The 26,142-nt window shown below is 42.9% G+C and overlaps 2 protein-coding genes across 4 annotated transcripts in view; both read left to right on the top strand.

Moving 5' to 3' along the window:
- Positions 1 to 26,142, top strand: part of CHRNA7 (cholinergic receptor nicotinic alpha 7 subunit) — a 143,782-nt gene that overhangs the window by 82,511 nt on the left and 35,129 nt on the right.
- LOC693573 (ribosomal protein L3-like) lies at positions 21,654 to 23,117 on the top strand. The gene has a single exon (XM_015141770.3). The coding sequence runs from the start codon at positions 21,680 to 21,682 to the stop codon at positions 22,889 to 22,891; it is 1,212 nt and encodes a 403-aa protein (XP_014997256.3). The 5' UTR covers positions 21,654 to 21,679; the 3' UTR covers positions 22,892 to 23,117.

The raw sequence follows: 26,142 nt of genomic DNA, 5'->3' as shown, positions 1-26,142 counted from the left end.
GAAAAAAATAATCAATACTTTTCATTTCTCAATTCAGATTTTTTAAGTTTGAAATCAAGAATAAATTTTATAACATTCAACCTGGGCAATGTGGTGAGATCCCCATCTTTAACAACAACAACAACAGAATTAGCCGGGCATGGTGACCTGTACCTGTGGTGCCAGGTACTCAGGAGGCTGAGGTAGAAGGATCCCTTGAGCCCAGCAGTGAGCTTTGATTGTATCACTCATGCCAACCTGGGTGACAGAGTTAGGTGCCATCTCCAAATATTTATTTTTTTATATATATATATATAGAGAGAGAGAGAGAGGGAGAGAGAGAGAGAGAGCCCTACCATATTATATGTATACTATGTTGGTGGAATCTTATTAATACGGTTACAGGAGGCAGTTTATATGGCCTATGTGTAGGATCTTTAATTCCAAAATGTAAAATGTTTGATGATTCCAAATGCTCTGGCTAATGAGGAATTTCCAAGTTGTAATTGAATTTCAAGGAGCGAAGACCTAACAGTCCCTGCCTGACAAATGTTACCAGGATCCAGGCCCTCAGAAACGATCCCCCTCCACATACCCGGCCCAGCTGCCGGTGCGGAACCCCGTCACTCGCACATCTCTTGAGCTCTACTGAAGGATCCTGCTCGTTCCTCTTTCCCATGGTGGATGTAGACCACGTCCGCCAGGCTTCATCATGGAGGATGTAGAGGTTGCTTCATTTTCTGCTTTCGTTTTCCTGAGAAATGGAATGTAGGACTTTCTTTTTGAAGTAACTGCTAAATATGTGGCCCGCAGGTCCACATGAACCCAATGTGGAATGAATAGATTTCAGAGAATATTTAAGTCACTCATAGACACTTGTCTATTGCTGCAGAACAAACTACTCAGAACCGAGTGACTTGAAGCAAACAACTCAGATTATTCCTTATGATGTCATGGGCTGTCCAGGCCCATGTGGCTGGTTGTCCGTTTCACGTGGCATTGGGCACAGCCGTGGGCTGGGGCTCCACTGGGCCGGCGTGCTGAGGGGTGCACTTCCACAGCGGCGCAGGACTGGGCTGAGCCGGTGGGGATGCCGACCCTGGTGGGAAGCTCAGCCATTCAGCCGGGAGCTGTGCACCCACCCCTTCTGGGCCTTTTCCACAAGGCTTGGTGTCCCCCAGCTTGGTGGCCAGCAGTGCTCTGACAGGAAGGAAAGATAGGCTGCTGGTACTCTTAAGGACTGGGTGTGGGAGTCCTGCAACAGCCCTTCTTCACCTTCTGTTGGTCAGAATAGGCAGGAGCCCAGCTTGGAGTCAAGAAAGGGGAAATCAGCTCCCTTATCTAGGGCAAGAAGGGTGGGAGGGAGACCACAGGGCGCTCTGGGGACACTAGTGATCACAGCTGAAGAAGGAAAGCAGTGAAACTGCAAGGGTCAAAGTAAAGCCCCAGGAAACAGAAAGACCAGAAGAGGCGTGCATCGTGAAGGGGAAGGCACACTCCGCCGTGTGGCCACTGAAAGGGGCAATGTGGGAGGAGGAGCAGGCAGGAGGAGAGAGCTCCCAGACAAGTCAGATCTTGTCATCCCTGCCTCCCCTTGCTATCTGGCTTCCCCTTCCTGTCTGGACACACTGTGCAGCCCCCAGGCATATGCTGACCAGCCCACCCCTGCCCTGTAGCCTCATCCACTCTCCAGCCCTACTGCTTGTCCTTCGGCTCATTGATGCACCCATGCTTCCAGGCAGAGCATTTCTATGAGCTTCTTGCAGGGTGAGGAGTGCCCACCCCTTCACTCCCAGTGGGAAACCTCCCCGACACCCTCACCCCCGCCAAGTTTAGAACACATGGCTCTGTCACGTAGAAAAGGATTCCTGTCCATGATGGCACTTAGGGTTTGCTACCTCTTAGGGGCACCTAGCAGGGCACTTGATACACATTTGTGCAAAGACAAGATGGAGAGGAAGGGAGGGTGCAGGAATTATTAGGAGGAGGAGCGAAGAAGATGGATCAGTGTAATACAGTGCGGCTAAGAACAGCCAGAAAAGAAAGAAAGGAAAGGAAAGAAATCATGTAGGCAACCTAGAAAACATTCAGCTGAGACTGAGTCCAAAAATGGACACAGGAAATAGCAAAAATAGGCTTCACTAGTAATATCCTAACCCTCTGATATTCTGTTATTGGGTATTTTGAGAGATACTGAGTTTAATGCTTTCTGCCAGCTTCCAGGCATGGAAAATAATATGTTCTGCTTATTAGACTCATCTGTTAGTTCATTATTGTCTGAATGGAATTGAGGGGCTTTTCCTAAAGGAGGGGGTTAAATGCGTCCTGTGTAAGCCCCGGTTTTGATAGGAGTGTTGATGTAGCTCAGGTGAAGCCTCCCAAACATGTCTGTCCTATTTCTCACTCTATTCTGGTTTGATATTGGAGTCCCCACGTGAGTCACTATTGCTTTTTGAGATATAATGCATTTTCCATGCTGTAAAGTGGCTGGGTCACTGCAAAACAGCCATCTCTGCATTGTTTCTGGAATGGGTTGCTGTATTTCCTTGATGGATGGGGAACAAGTTGTGCTGCTGCCAGCCAGCTGGCCAGGTCGCACTGAGGAGAGGATGGACACGAATAAAAGCGTCTCTGTCTGGTGCTGATCCCAGTCATTTCTTTGTTGCTTTATTTTGCTTTACTTTAAGCCTGCAGCTCGAGGAGTTTTCTGAACACCATCTTGCCTAAAGTGGGTAGCAATTATGGATGGCTTGCCGTGATTTTCCCCTTTGGATGGAATTAAAGGCCTCGCTGGGATCAGCAGTGGGCTTGCAGAAGGACAGTCTGAATCCCGGCACCTCCGCGGATGCACCTGCACCGTGCACCGTGCAGAGACAGGCAACTGCCTCACCCTCTCTGGGCTTCTCTGTTTCTGAGTTGCTTGGTCAGAAATTTCTATTGCAATAATGGAAACCTTTTTCAATAAAGATATTTAAAGATGTTTTTGTTGCCTCCGAAAGTTTAGAACAGCATGGGGTGTCAGCCATCCTTTTTCACTGAGTGTGCAAATCTACATTTGTCATCTGCAGGCTTGTGTCTTTCACTCATTTCCTTGACCCTGTGGCTGATAGCAGAGCCTGGGGAGGGGGCTTGTATGCAGGACACACTTGAGAGCAGTGTGGCCAAGCCTGGAAGCCTCATAATTGTGCTCGTCACTGAGGTGCCAGGCGTCTTAGGGAACCTGGGGGAGCCAACCCAGGACAAGGATTCCTGAGCTTGTAGCTTATTTGGGAAGGGATCCTGGGAAGCAGGATGAGGGGAGGGGAGTGAGATAGGGAGGGCAGGCAAGCCGCTGGAGTGAGCAGTGAAAAGCAAATCGTACTGCCAGCAACCAGAGCCCATTCCTCCTGGGGAGCTCTGGGAGACTGTGTAGCACATCTCAGCCTTGTTCTGAGGAAACTGGGATGCTTATCTGCCAGCTGCCTTCCATCATAGGCTGAGAGCTGCTGCCAGGGGTGTCAGCTCCCTGGCACCTCTGGCTTGCCTGCCCCATGTGTGGATCAAGTGCAGAGCTGCAGATGCTTGCAGCAGGCAGCTGTCAGGGCCTTGGGCACGGGAGGATGATTGTCGACATGGTCTGCTACAGCACAGATGAGCCATCCACTCAAGTACTAGTTGCTTTCACCCTGCTGTGATTGTAGATCCAATCTCAGCTTCTGGTGGGGAGCATAGCAACAATATGGGTGGAAGGGAGAGCGTCCTAGGACTTGAGGGTCCTAGGGAGGAGGGTGTTCTCAGCCACAGCAGAGGAGGCAGGCAGGTGGCAGATTTCACTGGACTAAAGAAGAGCCCAACCCTGCATCCCAGCAAGTGGTGCCTGCCCCCGTGGGCTGCGATGTGTCTGTTATGGAATCATGGCAGTGTACACATGGAATGGCATCTGAGGGAGTGAATCTGTGAGTTGTAGTGTTGTCACGGTTAATAGCTCTTGAAATTGTGGTATCCCTCGGTCTAACCAAGGTTGGCCTGCTGGTGCTCAAAGGCTCATAATGCAGTCATGGCCAGGCTCTTGGAGGGCCCCAGGGCATCACTGGAAGGTGATATGGTTGCTATAGTTTGAATATTTGTCCTTTACAAATATTTGAATATCTGTCCTCTCCAAAATTTGTGCTAAAATTTAACCCCCAATATGGCAGTGTTGAGAGGTGGGAACTTTGAAGGGCAGCTGGGTCATGAGGGCTCTGCCCTCATGAATGCTTTAACCTTATTTATGGATTAATGGATCAATACGGTATCATGAGGATGGGACTGGTAGCTTGATAAGAAGAGGAAGAGAGGCCTGAGCCAGCACCTTCAGGCCCCTCCCCATGCGATGCCCGGTACCACCTTGGGACTACAGAGAGTCCCCGCCAGCAAGAAGCCCTCACCAGATGCAGCTCCTTGACCTTGGACTCCCAGCATCCATACTGTAAGAAATGAATTCTTTTCTTTATAAATTACCCAGTTTCAGGCATCCTGTTACAGGCAACAGAAAGCAAACTAAGACAGTAGTAGTTCCAGATGAGCAGAGGTAATTTTGCTGCTGGGAACCTCAGAGAAGGAGTTTTGAGGATGTGCTGTTACAGCTTTTGTATTAATCAGATATTCGCACCCGAGCTGGAGGGAGGCTGTTTTTAAATCATGTGTGGTGGGAAGAGGGGGAGCAGCAGCTTGTTCTCAAGCAGTGAGTGGAGCCAGCCAACCTATGTTTGCATCTTCAAAGTCATCCTCCAAACTGTCCATCTCACCCTCCCCGGTCTCATCATGGTCACTCTTGCTGTTTGTTTTTAATTTGTTCATTCACTCCAAGCAATATTTAGTGAAGGCTCCCGCAGCATAATCACACACTGTTCTAGGAACTAAGGATTCAGCAGTGATCCAACCAGACCCAAACCCACCAGAGAAACAGAGATGGGGAAGAGAGAGGGGGGCATGGGCCAGAGTGTGGGTGCTCCCAGAAAAATTAGGCAGGAAAGGGAATAGTTGAGGGCTGAGCCAGAGGTCAGGGACAGACCAGGAGACTGACTAGAGGGCTGCGAAGGAACAGGCCCTGTGATATCAAGTGGAGAGTGTTCCCGACAGAAGGAACAGTCAGTGCAGGGGCCTTGTCAAGAAGGCTTGTGAAAGACTTTGAAATGCAAAAAAATAGTGAGGGAAGAAAAAATAAAGACACCTGGGTTCCTACGGAATACTAGGCACGGCCACAGGCACCTTCCTGGTCATCTGAGTCTGTAGTGGACTGTGCCTGTCATGGTCTTCAAACTAGTTTTCAACTCTAACTTCTAGAAAACTGATGGCAAAACCAATGATTCTAGTCCACAGAGAAGGAAATGGGTTTTGCTGGTGGACCAATTCCCCTGTCGACAGATTCAGACCAGTGTGCCTGGTTGTCTTTGTATGTGTCTGCTTTTAGGATGCTCTGCAGAATTGGTTTTAACACATTCCTGGTTCCTTCATTCATTAATGACTTAAGTAGTCTTTGACACATGATCATTTTATATTTGCGCAAGTGTCATGATTTTATCATTTTAAAAATTCATCAATTGCCCTGAGGCAGGAACATGCTGTCCAGGTCTGTCCTAGGAGCAAATTGAGCTGTTGTGGCTGGAGAGAATTGGTGGGTGGGGAAGGCCAGGGGTCAGAGAGAGGGCCGAGACATGATGGGGAGAGCTGGGGACCAAGTCGTGGAGGCCTTGGCTTTGACTGTGAGTGAGACAGGAGAGGCCCTGATACCTTTGATAGAATTTTTGTTTCGGTTCCTTTTTGCTCAGAAAATTTTAAAACAATATTTATTCATATTCTCCTCTTGACTTGTTAGCAATTGATTCCCTTCAGGTGATTTTGTCCAGAAGTTATTCTCAGTTCTTTTCTGCTTGTACACTCCTCCCAGCCTGTGGCAGTGGGCAGGTGTTGCTTTTGTTTTTTCTTCTAGCATCTCAGCAAGAGGCAGGGAGGAAGGGCAAGTGTGTGTTGTTAATCAGCCCCCGATGGCCCAGCTGTTTGCCTCGGGCTAACTTGGAGCCCACCTGTTGGCACCGGAGTGAGTGGACTGCTGCTGGCTGACTGTTAATGCTGCCTGCCTCATCCGGTGCCTTCTGAAGGTGCCACGCACTACGTTCAGCCTGCTTGCCCGCAGCTCCTGGTCTTCAGCCCCGTGGAGCCAAGCCCCTTTACTTGGCACTCGCCTGGTGCCAGCAAATGGTAGCCAGGAAATTGTGGCTTTATGCCTTCTTGCTAGACTTTATGAAGTCTGTTTGAGCATCCACAATTCTCAGGGCGGGAAGCTGGTGCTCAGAGAGGTTCAGCCACTTGCCCGAGGTCACCCAGCAGGGTCTGCCTGACTCCATAGTCTGACTCATTACCGGCCAGTCTCTCGTCACATCAGGAAAGAGCTCGGTCTCTTGTGTTTCATTTTCTAAAGTTAAAAAGCAGAGAGATCCCCTCTCCCTCCCTCTGAGCCGGCTCCACTTTCGCACCTGCTCTGGGCTGCTCTGCCAGACTCAGCCTTCCGCTTCCTAAAAAGAGGGAGTTTGTTTTTTTCTGAAGCTGCTGTGGGGTTTTCTGTTTGTTTGTTTTTTGTTTTTTTTTTTTCTGAAGCTGCTGTGGGATTTACTGTCGCTTCTTGACTGGTTTCACTCAGAATCTGACATTTACCTTTTCTTTGACCAAATCCCCTGCCAGCCAGTGTGGGCCACAGAACAGTGCCACGGCAGAGCATGGAATGACAGAATCCAACTGCTGTGCAAGAGTTTGAGCAGAATTTCAAGCAGAGGACAGGTGCTGCGGTGAACGGAATTTTGTGGGGATAGCGTTGCATTGAGGTGGCCTGGGTGAGGCTGTCTTTTGGCATGTGGCAACGGGCCAGTCCACGGGGCAGCTCCCCAACCCCCTGCACCTCAAGGGCCCTGAAGCTCATTGTGTCCAAGGGCGCGGCTTTTGGAGATGAGCTTATTGATCTTTGTGATGTGGAACACAGAGCCAGCATGGTTGTAAGGGCTGTGTGATAAATATGTGAGACAGGAACTCGATGGGCGGTTCAGTCTTCATCATGAGCTGCCTGAGGGAGCAGGGCGGGCAGCCAGGTGAGGGTCAGGGTCCGCCGCCACCCCGTCCCTTCCCGAGCCTGCTGTGGGTTCCCTGCGCGTGTCCACTGCCCACCAGAGATGCAATCTTCAACTGTCTGCACAGGAAGAGATTTACAAAGTCGTGTGTGAGGCATCAGAAGGCAGCTGGGCCTCCCCAGCACGCTAAGATCTCAGTGGTGCAGGGTGCAAGGCCCAAGCTGGATGTGCCCCCTTGCTTGTATCAAAACCTGGAGAAACTGAGGCTTTCCTTGTGGGCCAGGGCCACAGGGTCAGTGGAGCTGTTGCTGTCAGTCGACTGGGTGGTATTTTCTGGGGACCTACTCTGTGTAAGATACTAGAAGCACCTTCACTGCCCTTGAGGCGTGTGTAATCAGTAGCAAATCACTTTACCGTGGGTGGTCTCATCTGATGTAATTTTGTGTCCTTCAGTGAAGTCATCTAAAATTACTCTCTCTGCTTCACAATTGAGGAAATGGTTTCTGAAATTAAATGGCTTGTTGACGCAGTTCTGAGGACTTGACTCCAAACCCTCGTGCCTTTCCCAATCCTTGACAGGCTCTTTGTGGCTGTAAGACAAGGGCACAAAGTGCATCTTGCAGAGCAGAAGATGACGTATGTCAGGGACATAACATCTTAGAAAGATCTGGAAGAGAGCAAGCCTCATCCAGTGGGAGGGCGTGGGCAACTGTTCAAGGCAGGGTGGCCATACGTCTTGGTCTGTCTGGGACAGCCCTGGTTTGTGCCTGAGGTCCTGGCACTGCTGTTAATGGTGCCTTTTTTCACTTTTAAGATGGGGCACTTCATGGAAAGACATGTAAGTTAGGTCATATGGCACAGGGCCCTTAGCGGGGATGGGGAGAGTTCACCTTGGAAGGGACTAAATGTGGCAGGACCCTCGATGCATGTGCTTGGAATGAAAGGGAGAGGGAAAAGAACAGGGATAATCAGGTCAGGGACTAGCTATAGTCTAAGGAATGGCGACCAGCCCAGCCGGACTTCTCTGGAAATCTGTCCCTGACTCCTGGCCACAGTCGCCTACTCTGGGCTGCTGTGTACCTTGGAGGACTCTAACCATCACACAGTGCTGCAGATGTGAGTTTGATACTCTTGTTTTTCCCCACTGTCCAGTGAGCTCCTTGGGAGCAACCACGTTCCATTCGCATTTTTTAATCCTCCCAAGTTAGTGTGACAAATAGCACGTGGCAAGCAGCACATTGCAGTGGGTGAGGGATTAGTGGGGCCACTACCCTGTTCCAGGAGGGAGTTACTGGAGGCCGGAACCTGGGCAGTAGCACTTGGAACTCAGGCTCTCTGGATCAAGAGAGCCATCTTCCAGCACCCTTAGATTAAAAATAAGTAAGTTCTGATTGTGTGGGGCAGGGAGGTAGGGTATGGGTCCTAGCCCGAGAAGCAAATTAGTCTAGAAATTATTCTCTTTTCTCCTCCACTACCCACACCAATCTTATCTTGAAAGATTATCCATTTGAAATGACTCTGGAGATCTTTTCACATTATTTGTGGTCTTTTTTTAATGTAAATGTTACATCCTTAACTAATTGCATTTTTGTATTGTTTTCTTTACGGATCCTTTATGGCTTTGGGGTCCCAGACCAGGAGACTATCAATTTATTCTAGTATAGTTTCTTCTGATAATTTTTGGTAAACTGAATAGTTTGTTTTTTATTGTGTATGTTCCCCCCACTCCCCCCAAAATGTTTGTGTATGCTGTGAGGTAAGGGTCTAACTTTACTTTTCTTTAAGGGATAGAAAATAATTCTAACAGCACTTACTGAGCAATACATCTTTCTCGCTGTGGAATTGAAGTGGGATTGTTATAGTCATCTATGCATGTGCCAATATCATACTGAGAGCTGAGCAGGGTGAATAAAAAGAGACATATGTCTTGAATATCTTGCTGCGATTTTAAAACACTGATGATAAAGGCAAAACCCTTATAAGCTCTCAAAGCAAAAAAAAAAAATCACAGCTGCAAGAAACAGTAGCCTAATAGAGGACCATTTTCAAATACTGAAGGGCAATTATTTTTAAAAGAAAATATTTTGCTGAACTGAACTTTCTGGGCAAAAATAAAAGCAGTTTTAAGTATGTAAATACTCAAGTATGAAATAATTACTCAGAGTTGTATTCCAGCAAAATGAAAAGAAACCAAGAACGAGGCAAACCTGGGATATAGTCAGCACTCGTGAGTGATGGAATCACTAAAAGGCATAGTTCAGTCGAATTATTTGATGATGTTGTTAAATGGTTTTTGTTGGCAGGGGACTAAGAAGTAGAAGTAATGGCAGACGTTTGGTGTCAGCCTTCTTTGGTTCATGCATGGTAAAGATAACCCTCGTTAAATGCACAAAATGAAAAGAAGCACAAGTAAATATATATGTTAAATATTTGAATAGCTATCAGAGTAACAGAAATAATATCATAACCTCCAAACCACTAGACATAAAATAAGGGACCAAAACCTGGAGTTGATACCTGTAATGCAAGAACAGAAAACTGAGAAACAGTGTAAGTATGGGGACTCTCATGGATCCCCGGCGTGGGTGTGAACGTTATCTTAAACTGAAGACATTTGAGATTAAACAGATAGAAAGCAGCTTTTTCAGAGCTTACTTATCTGACTACAGGCAACAACTTCTGGCAGTGAGGCTGGCATAGATCTCCTTTCTAGGGGAGTTTTTACTGACTGGAAAGAAGATGAAAAAGACCAGTTGCACCTGCATAAACAGAACTGTCTCACAGACCTTCTTATCTCCCATTTGCTCCCGTAGAAACCTATTTGTTCTTCTCATAGAAGCCCTTCCTCTCCCTTCTCTCTCCCCTGTGAAGTATATAACCTCATCTTTAGCTGTTTAAAGAGTTACATTTTTCTTTGTGCCCCTGTGCACATGTAGGCATAAAAGTCAGTTTTCTGTTGCTCATCTGTCTTTTGTCAGTTTAATTCCTAAGCCCCCCACTCCCCAAAAGAATCTATAAGGGTAGAGGAAGAGTGTTTCTTCTCTAACATGAGAAAATCTGGCCCAAAAAAAACCAAAAAAGCCTACAAAAAAAACAGAAAACAAACCTACTAGCAGAAACAAGTTAAAACAATCACTAATCACAAAAATTCAAATGGGTTTAAATCCCATAACAGTTCTCAAACCAAAACAGACTCCTACATTGGTTTTAAAAAAATCAAAATCCAACTATATTGTATATACAGAAGGTAAATTTTAATCAAATAATCCATAAGATTGAAATTAAAAGGATTGAAAAACCATGTCTGCCAAATGCCATAAGGAGAAACAGATTTAGCATTGTTCTTATTTCACAAATATAGATGAAAGACAAAATACGTAAAAAGGGACAAAATGAATATTTTATGTTGATTAAAGGAAAATTTATTGAGAAAAAGTGCTCATGAATAATTATGTTGCAGTGTGACTGCAAAAAAATACAATCAATGCTGATGAAAGTCAAAGGAGAAATTAGCAAAAACCAGAATCTCAAGAAAGGTAAGTATGCTTAGATGGAATGAAATAAAACAGTTGATAAAACTAACCCAGAAGATATATAGAAAGATTTGTATCTAACAAATATTTCCCAAAAGTAATAATATTCACAAAAAATAAACTAAGACTGGAAGAAAATTCATAAGCAGATAAATAATACTCAGAAGAAAACTGGCAAACAAAGCTGACTGTTGAAAAATCAGGTGAATCCACCTCAAAGTCAGAGATAAGGCAAAGATGAGAAATGTTAGGGACTGAATGATTGTGTCCCCTCAAAAATTAGTGTGTTGAAATCCTAACCCCCAAGGCAATGGAGTTAGAAGGTGGGGCCTCTAGGAGGGGATTGGGTCATAAAGGTGGAGTTTCATGAGTGGGATTAGTGTCCTTATAAAGAGAGACACAAGGGCTTTCTTCCTGTCTCTGCTTATTTGGCCATCTGAGGACACAAGGAGAAGATGTGTATCTGCAAACCAGGACAGTTGCCCTCCCTAGACATCAAATCTGTGGGTGCTTTGATCTTGGACTTACAAGCTCCAGAACCATGGAAGATAAATGTTTGTTATTTAACCCCCCGATCTCTGGCAGTCTGTTATAGCGGCCAGAACTGACTAAGACAACAGCTATCACTGCTTTCAACTGCCTGGTGGATGCCCTAGCCGGAGCCCTATGACAGCAAGTTAAAAAAAGGAATCTATTACAAGGAAGAAAAAACACTGTCATTACTTCCAGTTGATTATTCGCCTAAAGGCAGACGCAGCTGACAAACTTGGAACTAATAAAAGATTTAAGAAAGAAGACAATAGCTGAGCTAGGTGTCAGTGAAGAACAGTGAAGTGAAATGGAAAGAAAAGACCTCATTTACACTCATGATGATAACCATAAAATACCAAAGAATAAACCTGGTACAGATGCACCAAACCATTGTGAGGAAAACGACAAAAATTTACCAAAGCTCCTGAAAGAGTGAAAGAGCCAGGGAGCAGCACTAGGGTCTGCCAGCTCTCCGTCTCCTGCAGCTGGGCCCTGTGTTGGAAGCTGGAGTAGCAGCGGGGTTGCTGCCTGGGGACCAGAGTCAAGGACTCAGAACTGCGCTGCCCAGGCTGTCTAGGAGACTGTAGAGACGCTCCGCTGCAGTCTTCCTGGGGTCAAGAGGGGGCAATTGGGAAGAGCTTTGAAAACTCTCGGGCTGCTCAGGGAGTTCTTAGATAGTGCTTTGGGCTCCATGTAGGGGATCTAGATCCTGCTTGCCTGGTTAGCTCTTCTGATTCAATGTTCCAACATCTGCTCTGGCTAAGAAGCTGCCAAGTGATTGTTAACAATGGAAACTGCATCTTTGCCTCCTCAGGGTCTGATACAGCAGGTGTAGAGTACAGCTCAGGAATCAGTCACACGTGGTCCCCCTGGGTCACTTGTGAAAAACTCTGTCCTACTGGGCATGAATGCCAGCTTGCATTCCTTTAATTAGATGGAAACAGGGAGGTATCTGGTGGCTGGAAGTCATGAATTTCAGCCCATATGCTTACTTCAGTTACATGCTTGTCTCCATCCTGCTGTCCAGAGAAAACCAACTGAATGATGAATGGCGCTCTCACCACTGGTGGCTGATGGCAAAAAACACAAAACAAAACAAAAAAAGATCCGGAACTTGATTTTGACAATATGAATGCTTCTGCCTGATACCTAGTTTGTGCTTCTCATTTTCCCAGGGATGCTTTAATGCTAGAGAACTTTAGTGAATTACTACAGAATTCTTTATGCATTTTGTAATTAATAGGCAAAATATGTTGTGCTGTAACATAGCTCCTTTGATGTTCTTAGTAAGCGGAACATAGTATAGATTCCACTTTATGACTTCCAGATGGTGCCTCTAAAGGTTATAACTATGAGCTAGTTAAATGTTTTGTCCCTACCAGTGGGTTCATGGCTTCATAAAGACTTGTGGTAGGTAGCATCTGAGTTTGTAGTTTGCATTTATTTCTGACTTTTAAGTCTACGTTGATACAGTCTCTTTATCTTGGCTTTGTTGAACTCTGCCTCATTTATTATGAAAACCGCTTCAGGTTGAGGGCAAGGCAAAGAAAGAAGCCTTCGTATTTCAAAAGAACAAGACGGATAGCTACGACACAGTCAAATTGCTTGATTTCTGTTCCTTTTCCCTAAACTACTAAATTTCATTTTATTTATCTTCCTTCAATCCATCTACTTAATATATTTTATGTGGTTATGCTGACTGCATTTTTCACTCATCATATTTTCCATGGGTTTTTCTAATCATCATTTTAATAGTGACATAATTCATAGAGATGATACTTTCTAGTTCACCATTGTTGGATTTAGTACGTTTCTAACTTGTTTTATTTTGAAACATTAATAATTATAGGTCACAAGAAATGGAAAAAAATTATGGGGAGGTACATTTTCGTATTCCTCCTAATATTCCCCAGCAGAAACACCTTAAATAACTCTGTATCTTTACCTCCTAAATTGCCAGATTACCTACCAAATTAACATTGGTATACGCTATAAAGTTTTATTCAGATTTCACCAGTTTTACATTCATGCATTTTTGTGTGTGTGTATAATTCTAAGCAATTTTGTCACATGTATTGATTCATGTAACCACCAACAAATTAAGATAAAGAACTGTTCCTCGACTGTAGGTCTCTTGCACTATCCCTTTATAGCCACATCCCCCTTGTCCCTAACTTCTGGCAAACACTAATCCATCTCTGTCATTGTGGCATTTCAAGAATATTATATATGTAGACTAATGTAGTTTGTAACCTTTTGAGATTGGCTGAATAGTGGTCCGTGGTGTGGATGTGCCACAATTTGTGTAACTGTTAATCCATTAAGAGACATTTGAGATGTTTTCAGTTTTTGGCTATTGCAGTCATAGCGTCTATAACATCCATGTCCATGTTTGTTTGTTTTTGAAGTTTCCATTCGTCTGGTATAAATTACATAAGCATGCCATTGTTAGGTTGTATAATAAGCAGATGCTTCGTTTTATAAGAAATTGCCATACTCTTTTCCAGAGTGGCCATTCCCAACAGAAGTGATCAAGTTATTCTGCATCCTCCCCAGAATTTGGTGTTACCACTATTTTTTATTTTAGCCATGCTAGTAGGTGTGTAGTGATAACCCATTGTGTTTTTAATTTATGTTCTCCTAGTGGCTAATGATGTGGAACATCTTACCATGTGTTGGTTTTTGTCACCTGTATATCCTCTTCGTTGAAATCTGTTCATGTCTTTTTGCCCATTTTCTATTTAGATTGTGTGGGGTTTTGTTTGTTTTATTTTTACTCTTGAGATTTAAGAGTTCTTTATTCTAGGTATGCCTTTTGTCAGATATGTGTTTTGAAAATATAGTTTGTCTTTCTGTAGTTTATCTCTTCATCTTCTTCACCAGGGCCTTTCACAGAGTAAACATGTTCTTTTTAAAAATTATAGTGAAGTTGTTGTTATCAAATTTTACTTTGGTGGATTGTGTTTTTGATGTCAATTCTTAGAACTCATAGCCTAGAGTCCTGAAGATTTCCTCCTATGTTTTGTTCTAAAAGTTTCACATTTTTAAGTGTTACATTTAAGTCTGTCATTTATTTTAAGTTGATGTCAATTTTGGTATGATATCTGAGATTTACATCAAAGTTTATCCTTTTGCCTGTGGATTTTCAGTTATCCCAGCTCCACTCATTGAGAAGACTATATTCCTCCTCTGAATTGCTTTGAAAAAAATCAGTGGGGTGTATTTGTGTGGGTCTACTATTGGGTTCTCAATTCTGTTTTATTAATCTAGCTCTCTCTCCATTATACTCTTTTGCTTTCATTGTATAGTAAGGCTTAACATTGAGTAGAGTGCTTCTTCCCATTTTATTGTTCTTTTTCAAAATTGTTTTAGCTATTTTAGTTTATTTGTTTATATACATTTCAGACTGACTTTGTGTATCCATATGTACAAAGCTCTTGCTGGGTTTTTAATGGGAATTTTGTTGAACCTAGAGGTTCTCATAGGGACAATTATGTGGAATCTTCCAATCCATAATCATGGTATGTCCCTCTTATGTCAAACTTCTATGATTTTTTCCATCAGTATTTTGTAGTTTTCAGCATGTAAGATTTATGCTTGTTTTGTTAAATTTATATTTGTTTCATTTTTGACCAGTTATAAATGACACTGCATTTTCAGTATCCACGTTTGTTGTTAGTATAGCAATTAATTATTTTATGTTGATCTTGTATTTCTGACCTTGCTGAACTTACTCATTAGATCTATCAGGTTTTTTTTTAATTGTTTTTGTTTTGAGATTCCTTTGGATTTTCCACATAGACCCTTATGTCACCTGAAAATAGGAACTTTTTTCCTTTCTTTCTGATTTCTAGGCCTCTTACTTCCTTTACTTCCCTGGTTAGGATTTCTAGTAGTATGCTGAATTAGAATGTTAAAAGTGAACAACTTTATCTTGTTTCTGATCTTATGGGGAAAACATCCAGTCTTTGACTATTAAGTATGATGCTAGCTGTAGGTTTTTGTCAAATTTCTTTTATCAGGATGAGGAAGTTCCTCTCTATTCCAGTTTTCTTAGACTTTGTATTATGGATGAGTGTTGAGTGTTATTACTTACTTCTTCTGCATCAATTGATGTAATCATGTGATTTTTCTTCCTTGGCTTCTTAATATGGTAGATTACATTGATCAGTTTTCAATTACTGAACTAGCTTTACACTCATGGAACAAACTCTACTTGGTCATATGTGTAATTCCTTATATATGCTGCTAAGTTGTATTGCCAATATTTTATTGAGTGGTTTATGTATATTTATGAGAGAATGTGGTCTGCAGTTTTTGTTTTTGCATTTTATAATTTTTTTTCTACTGTCTTTGTCTAGTTTTGGTTATGAGGTTAATAAAATCCTCTAAGTGTTTTATCCTTTTTTATTTACTGGGAGACAGTTATAGAATTGGCATTAATTCTTTCTTAAATGTTTGTTAAAATTCCCCCGCGAAGCCGTTCAGGATCTGGAGATATCTTTTTTAAAAACATTTAAAATTATGGACTCAATGTGTTTGTTTTAGGGATCTTCAGCTTATTTATAGCCTATTGGTTGAGTTTTGGTAGTTTGTGCTGTATGTGTTACTGTATGTGTTAATTTCTATGTAAAGAGTTGTTCATAGCTTTCCTCATCATTCTTTTGATGTCTACAATGTCTGTGTAGTGACACATGGGATACATTCCTCATATTAGTTTGTCAATTTTATTGATATTTTCAAAGAAGCAGATTTTCATTTCATTGATTTTTTTTTCGTGTTTTTTTCTTTTTTTTTTTTCCTCTTCTCCATGTCAGTGATTTTATACTTTTATATTTATTATTTACTTCCTTCTACTTGCGGGGCTTGTCTCTCTTTTCTGGTTTCTTACCGAGTGAGCATAGATACAGACTTGAATATTTTTCTCTTTCTTAAAATAAGCAGTACTATAAATTTATTCTCAGCACTACCAGCATGTCATACATATTGATACATTGTATTTTTATTCAGTTCAGTGTATTTTTTTCCATTTCCTTGAGACTTTCTCTTTGACTCATGGATTATTTAGCAATTTGGCATTCAGTTTCCAAGTGTTTGGAGATTTTCTTGTCATCTTAATGCTATTCATGTCTAGTTTGATTGCATTGTGGGCAAATATCACACTTTGTGTAGTTTCACTTCTTTTAAATGTATTGAGGTTTTTCTTAGGCTCAGGATATGGTCTATCTTGGTATATGCTCCATGAGTACTTGTTGGTAGACAGTTTCCTAAATGCCAGTTAAGTCCTGTCGTTTGATGATGTAAGTTCTTTTATATCCTTGCTGATTTTCTGTCTAGTTGTCCTGTCATGAATTATTGAGAGAGGAGTGTTGAAATCTCCAAATATAGTTATGAACTTGTCTATATCTTTTGAAAATTTCCATCAGTTTTGGGGTCACGTATTTTGAAGCTTTCTTGTTTGAGAAAGGATTTATGATTGCTACGTCTTCTTGGTAGATTGAGCTTTTATCATTATGTAAATTTACATCTGTCTTTCATAATTTTCTTTTCTCTAAGATCTTTATCCGATAGTAACATAGTTACTCTTGTGTTTTTTGAGTAATGTTTGCAGGGTGTGTGTGTCTGTGTGATTGATATATATAGATATATTCTTCGTTTTTTCTTTTTCCTGCCTTTCTATGGTGTACTTAACATTTTTTGAGAATTTCTTTTTTAGAATTTCTTTTTTATTCATAGTGTTTTTGAGTATGTCTCTTTGTACACCTATTTCATGGTTTCATGGTTGCTCTAGATATTACATTTTATGTATGTAACATTACATTACTACTGGTATAAACAATTTTTTTTTTTTTTTTTTTGAGACCGAGTCTTGCTGTGTTGCCCAGGCTGGAGTGCAGTGGCACAATGTCGGCTCACTGCAAGCTCCGCCTCCCGGGGTTCATGCCATTCTCCTGCCTCAGCCTCCCCAGTAGCTGGGACTACAGGCGCCCGCCACCACGCCCAGCTAATGTTTTATATTTTTAGTAGAGACGGGATTTCACCATGTTAGCCAGGATGTTCTCGATCTCCTGACCTTGTGATCCACCCGCCTCGGCTTCCCAAAGTGCTGGGATGATAGCCATGAGCCACCGCACCCGGCCTGGTATAAACATCTTACTGGTTCAAGTAAAGTAGATGAATTTTCTCTTCCTTCTTTTATTGTTTTTATCTCTCTTTCAAGAACTTCCTTTAGCCATACTTCTTGGGTAATTCTGCTGCTCACTAGTTCTCTTAGTTTTTTCTTCACCTGAAAAATGTCTTGACATTTCTTTATTATTCCCGAAAGATATTTTAACTGGATTTAGAATTTTGAGTTTACAGATAATTTATTTCAGCATTTGAAAACGTCATGCCGCCTCCTGCTCGTCTCTGTTGAAAATTCTGCTGTCATTTAAATTGGTGGTGGTTGTTTAGTTTTGTTTTTCCCCCTTATGGATCATTTTTCTCTGACTGCTTTCAAGATTTTCTCTTTATGTTTAATTTTCAGATGTTTGATTATGATGATTCTTGGCGTTAATTTTTTTGGATTTAACTGGTTTGGGTTTTACTCAGCTTCTTGAATCTGTAGATGTGTATCTTTTGCTAAATTTGGAAAATTTTTAATAATTTCTTTGAATATTTTTCACTCTCATTTTCTTTCTCTTCTTTTTGTGAGACTCTCATGACAGAAATATCAGATTTTGTTACGGCTTCACACCCCTGGAGGCTCTGTTGATTTTTTTTTTTTTTTTTTTTTTTTTTTTTTTTTTTTTTTGTTGGTCTATTTTACCTTTGTTGCTCAGATTGAATAATTTCTATTCTGTCTTCAAGTTGGATCCTTTCCTTTGCTATCTCCACTCTACTACTGAGCCCAGCCCACGTTTGTAATCCAAGTTATTGTATTTTTCAGTTCTAAGTTTTCATTTAGTTTTTCTTTACATCTTCTATTTGTTTTTTGAAACTTTCTGCTTTTTCACTGGTTTCAAACATGTTCCTAATTGCCTACCAACGCATTATTATGATTGAGGTTTTAAAATCCAGAAAATTCCAACTTTCTGAATTATCTGTTTTGGCATCTGCTAATTTTCTCTTCTCATTAAAGTTGAGGTTTTTTCTTGATTTTGGTATTATGGGTGATGTTTAAAATTATATCCTGGACATTTTGGGTATTATTGTTTGAGACTCCCAAGTCTTACTTCAGTCTTCCTTTTCACTAGGCCTCCTCTGACACTGTGCCAGCAGAGGAGGGAGAACACCACCCCTGCTGTCAGGTGATCCAGGCTCCCCACTCAGCCTCTGTTGACACCTGGGAGGGATGGGGACCTTGGTACTGCTAGGCGGGAGTGGAAGTCCAGGCTCCTCAAATGTTCTCCACTGAAACAGCAGGTGGCGGCTGGGTCAAGATGAAGTCACTGCTTGGCCTTCTCTAACATCACCTCATGCAAGTATGGGGAGGAGCATCTCCCTTTTGCCTGGGGATGTTTGAATCTAGAATGCTCCCTGGGTCTTTGCTGATGAGGCTGCTGGTGGAATCCGGCTTTTTCCTTTGGTGTTTCCCTGGGGCAGGGCTCTTGGCTAGCATGGTCCAGCTGTCAGGCTGCTTCTCTCCTGACCGTTTGGCGAGAGAGGGCAAGCTTTTCTCAGGACTTCTTTGGTCTGCACCTGTTGGATTTGTTTTGTTTTGTTTTGTGCATTCTTCTCCAGAACCCAGTTTGAAATACATAACATAAATAGTAAACCTAGGGATCTCAGCACCATGCCATTCTGCCTGTCACAAAGGTGTGATCCCTTTTGCCTTCTTCTCTGAACTGCTCACAGCCTTCTTATGTTTATTCATGGATTATGTTCAGACTTCTTAGTCATATTTAGCAAGAATAATAATCATGGCCGGGCGCGGTGGCTCAAGCCTGTAATCCCAGCACTTTGGGAGGCCGAGACGGGCGGATCACGAGGTCAGGAGTTCAAGACCATCCGGGCTAACACGGTGAAACCCCGTCTCTACTAAAAATACAAAAAATTAGCCGGGCGTGGTGGCGGGCGCCTGTAGTCCCAGCTACTCAAGAGGCCGAGGCGGGAGAATGGCGAGAACCCGGGAGGCGGAGCTTGCAGTGAGCTGAGATCCGGCCACTGTACTCCAGCCTGGGTGACAGAGCGAGACTCCGTCTCAAAAAAAAAAAAAAAAAAAAAAAAAAGAATAATAATCATTACTCAGCTCAGGCTGCCATAACAAAATACCATAGAATGGGAGGCTTTAAATAACAGAAATTTATTTTCACACAGTTCTGGGAGCTGAGAAGTTCAAGATCAAGGTTCTGGATTTGGTTCCCCCATGAGAACTCTCTCTGGTTTATGGCTTCCTTCTCCTTGTGTCCTCACATGTGTCTCTCTTTCTAGAGAGAGGGAGTGGGAGAGGGAGAAAGAGGGGCACGTGCTGGCTTCCCTATTCCTATAAGGCCACCAGTTCCATCAGAATAGGGCCCTACGCCTGTGACCTGATTTAACCCTGGTCGGCTCCTGCTTATTGTTTTTAGCCATATTACCTCCTCCTCATTTTTCTTGTATTTATGCTGTCATAGCAAGTGGTATTTTTCTGAAAGCATATGCTTAGTTTATTTAGACTTTATATTTATTCAGATTAAGGGTGGTCAATTTCTTCACTCAATCTAAAGGAAAAGCTCTTTAAAAAATCAGCCTGGTCATTTTTCAACGAACCTCAGGTGTGGACTTTGGCAGTCCGATTGTGTAGGAGCCTCTCAAGGCTGGCTGTCTTCCTGGTCAGCATTGTCACTGGGGGACAAGCTGGCAGGGCACCATGTTGTTCCCTTCACCTTCGTGTCTCCAAGTGATCCATTTCCATAGAGATGGATTTCCACCCATGGTGAATAGTCCTTGCGTGCATAGTAACCCCAGTGTCAGAACATCTTCTCCTTCCACTGCTGGGGATAATTAGCTTCCTTTTTTCTTTTGTTTCATACATCTGGAGCCAGAAAAGGCATAACAGGTCATGTAGTTTAGAAATGGACAATTTTTTTTTTAATTTCATGAGCTCCTTCCTGTCCATTTATCTAGGCTACGTAAAACTGTTAGAAGGAATGCCCAGGCTACAGGCTACAAGCAGGCAGGAGGGTGGGGCCCGTGGAGCCCAGCTCTCTCCCACACGAGGCCCTGGGGAGTTCAGTCAGCCATCCTAGGTCGCAAAAGTCATTACCCAAGAAGGCGGGAGTAAAACTCGTGCTTCTGCCCTCTTGCCGTGTACAAGGTGGGTTGGCACTGAGAAGGCCAGGACCTTCAAAATGCTGCACTCTCCCTGAGAAGTTGGAATTGAAACAAATAAAATCTGCCATCCAGCACAAGAAGATGAAAAAGAAGCGTGACTGTTTTAGGCTGTGCTCGGTCAGGGCCCAAAGTCTTCCGTGGGAATTCACAACAGATGAGGGAAGGAGTGCCTTCTGGTGCATCTGAGGTGGTGGTTGATATGTCCAGCAGAACCCAGGAAATTCCAGCACCACTTGTAGTGGCATGAAAAGTGGTCTGATCTGTGAGGCTCTGGGTACCTGGTAGAATGGAGTGCAGGGCACCTGGAGAGAAGTCCTCTTCTGACCAGGTCCACAGGATCCCCATAGACACGCTAGCAACACAGGTTGGGAGTTGGGAATTCATTCCAGTCTGTCCTGTCAGCAAGCTTCATGTGCCATGAACATGCTCTGCGGATGGTGATCGCGGTTTGAGACATGGGTTTTCTGCAGCCTAACAAATATTCCGTGCTCTGGTAAGTGTCTAGGTGTGAGGCCAGGTGTGCAGGCAATGCTGGGAGAGGGCAGCCAAGGGCTCTGCCCCTTTCTCTCCTGCATCCTCCTCCCTCATCCATCCTGTCCCACCCCTGTGACTACGTATTTTTTTTCCCCCCCGAGACTGAGTCTGGCTCTGTCTCCCAGGCTGGAGTGCAGGTGGCGTGATCTTAGCTCACTGCAACCCTCACTTCCCAAGTTCAAACAATTCTCATGCCTTAGCCTCCTGAATAGCTGAGATTACAGGTACCCACCACCATTCCTGGCTAATTTTTGTATTTTCAGCAGAGATGGAGTTTCACCATGTTGGCCAGGCTGGTCTTGAACTCCTGACCTCAGGTGATCCACCCACCTCGGCCTCCTAAACTCCTGGGATTCAGGCATGAGCCACCATACCTGGCCTGCATCTGTGTTTTTAAGCTCTTGTGCCATTTAGCCTTCATTAAATTTTTTAAGAAAACGTTACAGATGAAAACTCTATGAGGAATGAAACACTATAAGAAATAATATGAAAACTCAATTTTTAAAAATCAGCTAAAAGTGAAGTTCAAATTGAAACACATACAGAAACAGCTCACTTTGAGCAAGCATTCACAAACAGCAAAAGGTAGGTTTGGACTCTTAAACACTTAAGACAATAGAAACTAACATGATTTGAAAATAATTAAATGCAAGTAAGAATTAAAAACACAAACAAGAGAAACCCTTTAAAAAGCAGCTTTGAGCTCTACCGGCGGGATTTGATGGCGTGATGTCTCACAGAAAGTTCTCGGCTCCCAGACATGGGTCGCTCGGCTTCCTGCCTCGGAAGCGCAGCAGCAGGCATCGCGGGAAGGTTAAGAGCTTCCCTAAAGATGATCCGTCTAAGCCGGTCCACCTCACAGCCTTCCTGGGATACAAGGCTGGCATGACCCACATCGTGCGGGAAGTCGACAGGCCAGGATCTAAGGTGAACAAGAAGGAGGTGGTGGAGGCTGTAACCATTGTGGAGACGCCACCCATGGTGGTTGTGGGCATTGTGGGCTACGTGGAAACCCCTCGAGGCCTCCGGACCTTCAAGACTGTCTTCGCTGAGCACATCAGTGATGAATGCAAGAGGCGTTTCTGTAAGAACTGGCATAAATCTAAGAAGAAGGCCTTTACCAAGTACTGCAAGAAATGGCAGGATGAGGATGGCAAGAAGCAGCTGGAGAAGGACTTCAGCAGCATGAAGAAGTACTGCCAAGTCATCCGTGTCATTGCCCACACCCAGATGCGCCTGCTTCCTCTGCGCCAGAAGAAGGCCCACCTGATGGAGATCCAGGTGAACGGAGGCACCGTGGCCGAGAAGCTGGACTGGGCCCGCGAGAGGCTCGAGCAGCAGGTACCTGTGAACCAAGTGTTTGGGCAGGATGAGATGATCGACGTCATCGGGGTCACCAAGGGCAAAGGCTACAAAGGGGTCACCAGTCGTTGGCACACCAAGAAGCTGCCCCGCAAGACCCACCGAGGCCTGCGCAAGGTGGCCTGTATTGGGGCATGGCATCCTGCTCGTGTGGCCTTCTCTGTGGCACGTGCTGGGCAGAAAGGCTACCATCACCGCACTGAGATCAATAAGAAGATCTATAAGATTGGCCAGGGCTACCTTATCAAGGATGGCAAGCTGATCAAGAACAATGCCTCCACTGACTATGACCTGTCTGACAAGAGCATCAACCCTCTGGGTGGCTTTGTCCACTATGGTGAAGTGACCAATGACTTTGTCATGCTGAAAGGCTGTGTGGTGGGAACCAAGAAGCGGGTGCTCACCCTCCGCAAGTCCTTGCTGGTGCAGACGAAGCGGCGGGCTCTGGAGAAGATTGACCTTAAGTTCATTGACACCACCTCCAAGTTTGGCCATGGCCGCTTCCAGACCATGGAAGAGAAGAAAGCATTCATGGGACCACTCAAGAAAGACCGAATTGCAAAGGAAGAAGGAGCTTAATGCGAGGAGCAGATTTTACAGCTGGTGGGGTCTCAATAAAAGTTATTTTCCACTGAAAAAAAAAAAAAAAAAAAAAAAAAACAGCTTTGAAAAGAGTCAAGTAAAATTAAGAGAGATGAGAAATAATATAACCATCAGAATTAAAGACAGTGGAGGCACAGAATGTCAGATGAGACACAGTCGAAGGAGCAGAGGCAATTTCCTGCATGAATCATAGAAAGCTAAATAGATGGAAAATAGGAAAGAATGATTTACAGTCGTTGCAATAATATCTAACACTTCTGTAGTGCTTCTGTGTGCCAGGCCCTATTTCAAGTGCTTTACATAGATTAACAACCTTATGAGGAAAGCGCTGTGATTATTTTCAGATATGGCAGCCGGAGCACAGTGTGGCCAAGGTCACGTAGAAAGCAGGTCTGGAAGCCTGCAGCCACCAGGAGAGGCTGTGCCTGACAAGGAGGGCCATTTCCTCCCATGCGGGGGATAGGTGCTCCCACACACACTCGCTGGAATAGTAGAAGGCAATAATAAATAGCATGTGGGAGAAATGTTAAGAGATTATTTTCAGAAAACAGGTAAAGTTATGACTCACATACAGATATAAAAATGAACACATGCTAAAGAATCTATTTTACTCATATTGCATGAGGAAACCAAGCAGATGTTCTCCTCAGTTCAATGGGAAAGTCAAACTAGTACAAAATTATACAGAATAAAGGAATTTCAAGATGAATTCTAAATGGACACAAAACTTGTTTATCTAAAGGGGCAGGAAGTCAAGGCACTACCAAATAAATCACTACTGGGCGACTAAGAACTTCCGCATCTGTCAGCTGCCTGCAGTCCACGCGCAGTGGCAAAACAGCTCAGACAGTGAACAGGGCGAGACTTGCTAAGTGAGATCTATGTGCTGTAGGGGACACATCGTTTTCCATTGAAATACAATGATTTTTTTCAACAGAAGCCATGTCCCAAAAGAACAGCTGAGAATGTAATAATATTGATGAAAAACATACATCCTCAGATTCAGGAGTTACAAGTCTGAGGAAAGATACGTGATAGGAAATGAGCCCAAGACATATTGTGCAAGAAAAGCTGCAGGAATGTCCAAAGCCAAAAAAAGATCCTAGAAGCGATGAGAGAAAAAAGACAGCTTGCTAACAAAGAGATGGCAATTAGACTGACTGCAGACCTTGTAAAGGCAACAATAGAAGCCAGAAAAATAAACGAAAATAATGTCTTTTAAGTATGAAAGGAAATAATTGTCAACTTAGAGTTTTATCCTAAGCTAAACCATTCTTTACCTGGGGGGCAAAATCAAGACATTCTCGGGAAAAGAGATACTAAAGGAGTTTACCATGCAGGGGCTGTGCTACTATTTTAAAAAACTACCAGAAGACCCTTAGGAACTAGCCATGAGAAGCAGTGAGTGAAGCAGTTGGCAAAGATTCAGGTACATGTAAACAGATTTGGTTATATAAAATAATAATGATGAATTTGAGAGTATTAAAAACAAAGTGGGGCAGGGCGCAGGGGCTCATGCCTGTAATCCCAGCACTTTGGGAGGCCAAGGCAAGCAGATCACCTGAGGTCAGGAGTTCGAGACCAGCCTGGCAAACATGATGAAACCCCATCTCTACTAAAAATACAAAGATTAGCCAGGCGTGGTGGCAGGTGCCTGTAATCCCAGCTACTTAGGAAGTGAGGCAGGAGGATCGCTTGAACCCAGGAGGCAGAGGTTGCAGTGAGCCGAGATAGCACCACTGCACTCCAACCTGGGCAGCAGAGCAAGTCTCCATCTCAAAAATAATAATAATAATAATAGTAATAATAATAGAATTAAAATATTGGAAAATGTAGCATGAAACAGTAACTTGGACAGTGCTTGGAAGTAAAACCCTCAGGTGAACTTATATTACTCTGGAAGACCATGAAGACGCCAGCTTGAAGTAAAATATACAAGGTTAAAATGAGAGAATAACCACCAGACCAGACACATTAAGAATACTATATTTAACTTCCAAACAAGTAGGGGTCGAATGGGGAAGGGATGAAGAAAATGGGAGAAACCTAAATGCAATCCAAGGAGAAGGAAGTCAAAAGCATAATATTAGATGGTGGAAATGAAAACAAACATTACAATAGACAAGATAAAAGTAAATGGAGTAGCCATTTGGTTAAAACACAGATCTCCCCAATACATCTCTTTGCATTTAAATCGAACGATAGACTATTTAGATGAAACTAAACCATATGTATGTAAGGAATGAAAACAAGGAAAAAGAAAAACAGGAACAAAAATAAAATGTGAGTGGCTATGTTTACAACACAACCGCACACACAAACACAGTAAGAAAAACAAGTATAATTGAGGCTAAATAAGGTCAGGTGATAATGATTTTTAAAACTAAAGATGTCTAACAAATCTTACATGTATACATCTAATAAAATTGCTTTGAAGAAAAGTTGGTAGAATTTTAAGTTTACTGGATGAGTCCACAATTACAGTAGAAGATTTTAACGTACCTCTTTTAGTAATTGATAGTGTAAGAAGGGAAAAAAATGTAAGTATGTAGGTGTTTTGAACAACATAGTTAACAAGCCTTATCCAATATTTAGATATAGATACAGATATAGAAAAAAATGCATCCTTATTCCACGGGAAAATAAATATATGGAAAACTAGATATCCACATATGAATTAAAACCTTTAGCATGTGTTGTTTGAGTTTGCGTGTGTGTGTGTGCACATGCACTCACACATGTATAGGAATGTAGGCAGACATACATAGCCGTTAAGTGCTTATGTTAGAAAAGATACTTGTCTAAGTATCTTTACCATATGATCCAACAATTGTCCTCCTCGGTATTTACCCAAAGGAGCTGAAAACCTGTGTTCACACAGAAACCTACACACATATGTTGATAGCAGCACAGACCTCTTTTTTAGGAAGCCCTAAAGGCTTTTAATACCCTTTTTGGGAAAATGTGTGAGTTAATTACCAAACTCAAGAAGTTATAAAACATAACATTAAATCCAATGAAAAAAAGGAATAAAGATAAACTTAAAAATGTATTAAATAAGAAAACTAAAGTAGAGATCAGCAAAGGACAAATTGGTTTTAAAAAAGAGCTAATAAAATCAACATACCTCAGGAAATAATTACCAAGAAAACAAAGAAGGCACAAAGAGAAATTTGCTGGATATAAAAGGAGTTTTTAACTACAGAAAAGGACTTAAAAATAGAATA

Source organism: Macaca mulatta, chromosome 7 (genome assembly GCF_049350105.2).
Source record: "Macaca mulatta isolate MMU2019108-1 chromosome 7, T2T-MMU8v2.0, whole genome shotgun sequence".
In the NCBI taxonomy this organism is placed as follows: domain Eukaryota; kingdom Metazoa; phylum Chordata; class Mammalia; order Primates; family Cercopithecidae; genus Macaca; species Macaca mulatta.
The sequence above is the reverse complement of the archived record's forward strand: the minus strand, read 5'-3'. Positions and strand labels throughout refer to the sequence as shown.

Bases quoted from the DNA above. Each gene is read 5' to 3' on its own strand.
- LOC693573 (XM_015141770.3), top strand. From the start codon at position 21,680: ATGTCTCACAGAAAGTTCTCGGCTCCCAGACATGGGTCGCTCGGCTTC.